Here is a 7,688-nt window from a genome sequence, read left to right as displayed (position 1 = left end):
TTATTTTTACGGTTATTTATTTTTGATTGTAGACATTTTATTTGGCCTAATATCTAGTTATGTTCCACACATCAGAACATCATGTGGTATTCTGTTAGGTCTGCCTTTTTTTTTTTTAACTGTGCTTGGATATGCTGTTGTAGAGAACCTTCTGAGCAGTTGCTTTCAGCACTTTAACCTGCACTACTATTTGATGCAGACAGTAATTAAACTATACAGCAGATGCACATGTAGAATTTGTGCTCAAGAAAGCCTGTTGATCAGCTATCAAGACCAGAAGAAACTCATTAATATTTCATTTTTTTCATATTATCCATTTTCTGGAGACACATGATAATCTTGGTAAACTCTTGGGGTTCTAAATATGTTTGCTTAGCCACTAAAACCAGTTACTTGTAGGATACAAAACATGAAATTACTGCCCTTTGCCGGCTCTGTGTGATGACTGGGCTTAAATAAAGAACCAGATTTCTTTGAACTAACATTTTTTGTTTTGTGTTTGGAATTCTGTTTTTCTTTAATGGATCCATAATCCACCTCTTCTTCTCTAGTTGTATTCTACTCTGAAAGAAGGCAACCCACCCTGGGAGGTGACAGAAGCGGTTCTCTTTATCATGGCTGCTATAGCAAAGAGTGTTGATCCGTGAGTGTCTAATAAGTCTTTTGTTGGGAACTCTTAAATACTAAGAGAAAGGAGATTTACACCACATTTCTCTATGGTATATTATTGGAAAGTCTCACAACTTTTATGCTGCTGTCCAGCCTTCAAACTTTAGTCTGGTGCAGGGTGGCCTGCATTGATGACGCTTTATTTTAATATATTTCCTAGAGTTACGCTTTTTTACTCTTGATCTAGGAATAGAATACTGATTCTTTTTTTTTTTTTCTTCAGTGGCTCTTTTGTGACAGTGGGTGTGATCAAGGAATTAGAGTATTAAATTGTTGATATTTGCTTAAAAACCATGAAATTAAGGTAATGACCTAGGGACAGTTATTCTTAGCTTTTCAACTACATTGTTCTCTTTCTGTATTAGGGAATCTATGGGTTGTGGAGGCAGAGCAATTGTACCATGTCACCTAAAAGAATAAAGATTCTAAATGACAGTTGTTACTTTTGTTATTACCATTGAGAAATTGTAAATTTTTTAAATTTGAGCTGTAATTGCTTAGAATGGAAAATTATGGCAGTGTTCTTAAATGGTTTGCTTGTGTCCTGAGTTTTTACACTGTTGTAATAATGTTAAAGTTACATTGGGTTTTGATCAGTTACTTACACTCTACCTCTATTTAAGACCTGTTTGGAAAGATGGTTAAGGTGATGGATGCCTGTTAAAAGGACAGTGTTTCTTTCTTAGCTCCCTTTCAGGGCCTAGTCTGTGAATTCTCAGACATGTTTCCAACTCAAGAGATACTTAAAGAGATGATTTAGGACTATTTTTTTTCTAATAGAAGTTTTGCTTCTTAACTACTCCCTATAGTATTTGCTCTTAAACTAATGTCTTTTGGAACCTTCTTGGATCGTCTGAGGGTTACCAAAATCATTGTTGTTGTACCCAGTAGATGTTGATTTGAAAAAGGATAGATAGACTCCTATAACTGGCTGAATGCCCATAGGAAGTTTAAGACATCAGTGAGAGAATAACTACTTGTTTGTCTTCACTTCAAACCAATGTGTGATTACAGGATTTTGTTTTGTTTTTGTTTTTGTCTATTTAAAGGATGTAATAAACCTAGTAATAGGTAGGTGCACTCATGCTGTAATCCTGGATCTCTTCATTTTAAACATCTTCATTTCTGGATTAAATTCTGACTGGAACATCTTCCCTGCTGTATTTTTAACCCTGTTTAGTAGAAGGATGAGTATGGTAAATTCACAAGACTGTAGAAAGTGTTTGGTTAGTTTACATTTTATCCTCTTGTTCCAAGTCAGGGTACCTTAGTGGCCCCTGCGGCTTGTTTTCTTGGGCTCTTTCAGTTAGCGAGATGGTACACCTCAAAGTTTACATTATATAGGAAATCTTTTGGAGGATAACAGCTAATAGAAGTGGTCTATGAGAGTTGTTGGGTTCGTTCATTCATTCATTAAAGCATTAAGCAGTATTTCTTGAGTGCCCACTATGTGCCAGGTACTGTTCTAGGTGCTGCAGATAGGGGAATAAATGAAGTAGAGTCTTTAAAAGATGACTCACCTTCAGCCTTTCCAGTTGCAAATGCCTTTTGACAGCACATGTCTATAGACACTTTCATTTTGTTCAGAAGAAGGAGCAGTGTTCTTCTTCTCCAATATTAATATTTTTACTTCTTGTCTTTGTCCCCTTTTGAAGATTTGGAAAATATGCAGGGTTGGGGAATGTGCCTCAATGGTAGAGCACATTCTTAGCACATCTCAAGAAAACAAGAAACTAAACTCCTTGTCTGAAAAATGTTCAGTACTTACATTTGGATAGTTATTTACTTAGAAGCCCTTTAGGCAATACGACGTTTCACTGCAGCCTATTACTTGGCCAGAATATAACCCCTATAGACAGTAACTGTAAGCCCTTGCTTTTCCACAGGGAGAACAATCCTACACTTGTGGAGGTACTAGAGGGAGTTGTCCATCTCCCAGAGACTGTGCATACAGCTGTGCGGTATACCAGCATTGAGTTGGTTGGTGAGATGAGTGAAGTAGTGGATCGGAATCCTCAATTCCTGGGTGAGTGTGAATTCAGCCTCTGCAGGCACCACTGAGCTGCTTCTGGTGTCTTCTTTCTTTTGGACTTGTTTTCCTGCTTTCCTCTCATAAAATAAGTGTATTGTAAGCAGCTTAGCTGGTAACAGCTATGGAGTTAAATTAAGTTTAAAAGTTTTTGGTTTTTTCCAAGACAGGGTTTCTCTATGTAGCCTTGGCTGTCCTGGAACTAACTCTGTAGACCAGGCTGGCCTTGAACTCAGAAATCCTCGTGCCTCTGCCTCTCAAGTGCTGGGATTAAAGGCGTGCGCCACCACCACCCAGCCTTTTTATTTTTTTATTTTTTTATTTTTTTGGTTTAAGTTTAAAAGCTTTAAAGGACTTGTTTCTGCTAGCCTTTGATACATGTATGAGTTAATCAGACTATACTTCTGAAAGTAATAGACTAAAAAGAAAGGAAAGGGCTCTTCTCTGTTGAGTGCGTGTTCCATGTAAAAGCTAAGAATTACTCAAAATAAATATAAATTAAAGTGAAACTGGAGAGTTGGAGTTAGAATTTGAGTCATTTATCTCAACACCCCCATTTTGCAGATAAAGACTGAAATCCAAAGAAAATAAAAAATTTAAGAGATTCATTCTGAGAACTTTATGTGTCCCAAAATATGTGAATGTTTGCAAATAATCTTCCACAAAAAGGAGACATGTTTTCTTTTTCTCAGTTTGTGCATGAAGCCTTGATAGGTATGCTCAGTTTATAAGCACTTTGCAAGTAGAGCATTCCATTTCATAATGTTTTCAAGATTACCGTGTGTGTGTGTGTGTGTGTGTGTGTGTGTACGTGCGTGCGCGCGTGCACACGTGCATCATGTCTAGGAGCTGAAATTCAGAATTTTGTGTGCCCTCTTCTATCACTCTGACCTTCTCTACTGAACTGGAGCTTGCCATTAGGTAGTGAGATATTGAGTAGACGATGAGCTCTAGGTCTTTGACTATGTCCACCCCAGCCCTGGGTCACGGGTGTGCAGTGCTGTGTCTGGCTTTCCTGTAGGTTCTGGGGATCTGAACTTTGATCTCTGGGCTTGGCAGCAAGCACTAAAGTGAGTCTCAATGAGTCTCCTCCCAGCCCCTAAATTGCTGCTTTCTAACTCTTACATTTCTACACTTTTTCTATCTGTTTCAACATTAGATTTTTCTTTCTGAACCATTTTTCTACCAAGAAAATGTGAGGCCATTGTTTGTTTGTCATAACCTATAAGCAGCAAAGTTCAATACCTACTTGAAGATCTTATTGAGATTTGTAAATCAGCTGTAAATAAATGCTGTGTTAATATTGAAAAATAATCAAAATTACTGATGTTCCATTAAGAGCCAAAGCCTCCAGTACTGGAGTTTGGGGGCCTATTGTTTCAGATTCTCGGTCTTCTGAGTGTCTTTTAACTAAACAGGCTTGGCTTTTAGGGAAGAAGATAGAGTATACTAGGCTGTGTTACAAATTAATTAATTTTATAGTACTGAGGATCAATTCCAGGCGCATGTATATGCTAGCTAAGCATCTACCCTGAACTACAATTCTCAGTCCAGGATAACCACTGCCTTGATTCCCGAAGGTTTGGTTTGGTTTTTTTTTGTGTGTTTTTGTTTGTTTGTTTTGTTTTTTCCCCATGTTTAACGTGAAAATGATTTTATACTCTTATAACATTCTTATAACATGTTTAATATTTCTTTTCTTTCTTTTTTTTTTCTTTTTGTTTTGTTTTGTTTTGTTTTTTTGAGACAGGTTTTCTCTGAGTAGCGCTGGCTATCCTGGAACTCACTCTATAGACCAGGTTGACTTTGAACTCAGAGATTCCTTTGCTTGTGCCACTGGAGTGCTGGGATTAAAGGTGTATAACACTACCACCTGGCACTTTCTGTTTTGGTTTGTTTCAATATTTGTTTTCTTAAAATATGATTTAATAAAGAAAGGTAATAAGAAGAGTAGAATTACCTCTAAAAGTAAACCTTTGCAGTCAACTTGTTGAAACAGTTACTTTTGGTAAAATAAAGGAATAGTTGTAAATTCTTTGATTTAGAAGTAATACAGATAGGGTTTGAGAGATGATGTAGTGGAGAAAGCACTTGTCTTGCACACCTGAAGGTCTGACAGGTGATGTAGCCAACAGAGACTCTAGTATTAGGGAGGCAGAGAAGAGGAAGACACTGAGTCTCCATTGTGGGGCTACACATACATGTGCACACATCTGAACGTGTGTGTGTGTGTGTGTGTGTGTGTTCCTACACATAAATAACAAAATGTAATTTACCCATTGTTTTAAATTATATGTAACAATGTGGATATGTACTCCTATGTACAACATAGGAGTACAGGTGCCTGCAGAACCCAGAGGCATCAGATCATTCTGGAGCTGGTGTTATAGGCAATTGTGAGCCACTTAGTGTGGGTGTTGGAAATTGAAGTCAGGTTTTCCAGAAGGACAGTGCACACTCTTCAATGGCCAAGCCATCTCTTGAGCTCATAATCAATAGTTTTCAGATTGCTGTCTGCAGGGTTAGAAGGGACAGATGATTACAGTGAAGGAAAGATTGAAAGATGCAGTAAATGGAACTTAGGGCCACCTGTCACTACATCAGTAAGATCAGTTCCAAATTTGTGAGTTGTTTTGGGTTTTGTTGTTTTAAATTTTATCTCATGTGCATTGGTGTTTTGTCTGTGTGAGGCTGTCTGGTCCCTTGGAACTGGAGCTACAGACAGCAGTGAGCTGCCGTGTAGATGTTGGGAATTGAACCTGGGTTCTCTGGAAGGCCAGCCAGTTCTAGTTCTCTTAACCACTGAGCCATCTCCAGCCCCTGTTGGTTCTTTTGAAACAAGGTTTCACTATGTAGCCCTGGTTGGTATAGACCAGGCTGGCTTCACATTCAGAGATCAACCTGCCTCTGCCTTGCAAGAGCTAGGATTAAAGGCATATGTCACCTACCACATCTGGTGAATTTATGTTTTTTATACTAAGGGTGCTTTATATATTTCATTTTATAAGTTACTTATGAAAAACAAGTAAACCTTTATTGCAACAAAGTATATACCTTTCTGGAGTATATATATTCAAGATATATAATTTTCAGATATATATAATATGTATTTTGCTTTATTTCTTAGACCCTGTATTGGGCTATTTGATGAAAGGCCTGTGTGAAAAGCCTCTGGCTTCTGCTGCAGCCAAAGCCATTCATAACATTTGTTCCGTTTGTCGGGATCATATGGCTCAGCACTTTAATGGACTCCTAGAAATTGCCCACTCCCTTGATTCTTTCATGTTGTCTCCTGAAGCTGCTGTGGGCTTGCTAAAAGGTTGGTGACATCTCCTCTATACCGTCACTTGGGGTTATCAGCTATAATGAACTTAGTGATTGTGAAGGTGAATTACCCATTCAGGGGGCAGCGGTTAATATGGGCTCATACATTCTTTTTTTTTTTTTTTAAAGATTTATTTATTATATGTAAGTACACTGTAGCTATTGTAGCTGTCTTCAGACGCACCAGAAGAGGGCGTCAGATCTCATTATGGGTGGTTGTGAGCCACCATGTGGTTGCTGGGATTTGAACTCATGACCTTCCGAAGAGCAGTCGGTGCTCTTCCCCACTGAGCTATCTCACCAGCCCGTGCTCATACATTCTTTTCTTAGCAAAACTTAAGCCTGTCAGGTTATCATTGCTTGCATGCCATATGCTTGTACAGCATAGTTATAGATTTGGGGTAGAGGCAACACAGTCATATTAAACACTCATGTTTGCTGCTAAGAAATGAATTTTGAATTATATCACTGAAAATCAGTCTGAATTCTAAATATATACAAGAAACATAGTTTTTAAAAACAGTTGCTAATCTTTTAAAAAGAATTCTGTTATCTGTGTAAGTAGATTAACTAATTTTATTACTTCAGTCTAGCCTTTATGCTTTTCATTTGTCATTTTTGTTTTTCAGGAACAGCTCTTGTCCTAGCAAGACTACCTTTGGATAAGATTACTGAATGTCTTAGTGAGTTATGTTCTGTTCAAGTTATGGCATTGAAAAAGGTGAGCCCAAATGAGTAAGGAATGGAACAAATATATATGTAAATGTATAGAAAGTAAAGATAAAATTCTTAATTTACAAGTTAGTTATATATGTTTAAAAGGCAAGAGGATGAACTGAAATGTATTAAAATTAGTAATTCTGAGTATCTGCATAATAGGAAATGGGCAGTTGAATGTTTGCTTGCAGCAAGGACATGGTCTGGAAAAAGCATTACTAGATAATTTTATAGAATTCGAACATTAAACTGTGTTGTACATGGCCAGAAGCTGTAGGTCCGTCACTTGATATGCCCTCTTGATGAAAATGAAGAAGCCTAGCAAGCACTGGGTGTATAAAGGCTGCTGTTAGCATAACGTTTCTTCTTCCTGAGCATGCACACAGGTTAAAATAAGAAGTAAGGGCAGACATTACCCCTGCACATGAGAAACTGACTCAGCAGTTAGAGACCAGCTAGTCTGTACGTTGACTTCTAGGCAGCCAGGACCAAATAGTGACACACTCATAAAACAAAGAAACAAAACCAATGTAACAGTAATAATAGCATAGTAAACATATCAGTCATACTAGGTACTTCACAAATATAGGAGTAAATGCTGCATATTGATTTTTGAGTAACTGAAGTTGCTGTGTGTTAAAAGTTTTTCAAATCTGTTATAGTACTATCAAATGACTTTTTTACATGTAGTCCCTTATTGACCAAAGCATTGTTTATGTGGCAGGTGACTTTAAAAATCATCAGATATGCTATATTGGTGATAACTGTTTAGAAGGCCCAGTGTGAAAAGACCATGTAGGTTAGCAAGTAAAACCATATCCTAGAAGCCAAGAGTGTTGGCACACACCTGGAATCCCAACTCTGGATGGGGAAAGATGAGGCAAGAGGATCATGAGTTCAAGGCCAGCCTCGGCTACCCATTTTTTTGAAGAACACTTTTTTTTTTTTT

At 37.7% G+C, this 7,688-nt stretch overlaps 1 protein-coding gene across 2 annotated transcripts in view; it reads left to right on the top strand.

The window, feature by feature from the left end:
• The window catches only part of Tnpo3 (transportin 3), a 76,879-nt gene that overhangs the window by 44,617 nt on the left and 24,574 nt on the right, over positions 1-7,688 (top strand). For both annotated transcript variants that reach the window (XM_031381373.1, XM_031381374.1), the window contains 4 exons: positions 552-643; positions 2,556-2,695; positions 5,826-6,017; positions 6,652-6,743. In XM_031381373.1, coding sequence (XP_031237233.1) covers positions 552-643; positions 2,556-2,695; positions 5,826-6,017; positions 6,652-6,743 — 516 coding nt within the window. The remainder of the gene's footprint in view (positions 1-551; positions 644-2,555; positions 2,696-5,825; positions 6,018-6,651; positions 6,744-7,688) is intronic.

Source organism: Mastomys coucha, unplaced genomic scaffold, assembly GCF_008632895.1.
Source record: "Mastomys coucha isolate ucsf_1 unplaced genomic scaffold, UCSF_Mcou_1 pScaffold20, whole genome shotgun sequence".
Lineage (NCBI taxonomy): Eukaryota > Metazoa > Chordata > Mammalia > Rodentia > Muridae > Mastomys > Mastomys coucha.
Note: the sequence above shows the minus strand (reverse complement) of the source record. Positions and strands in the feature narration are given on the sequence as shown.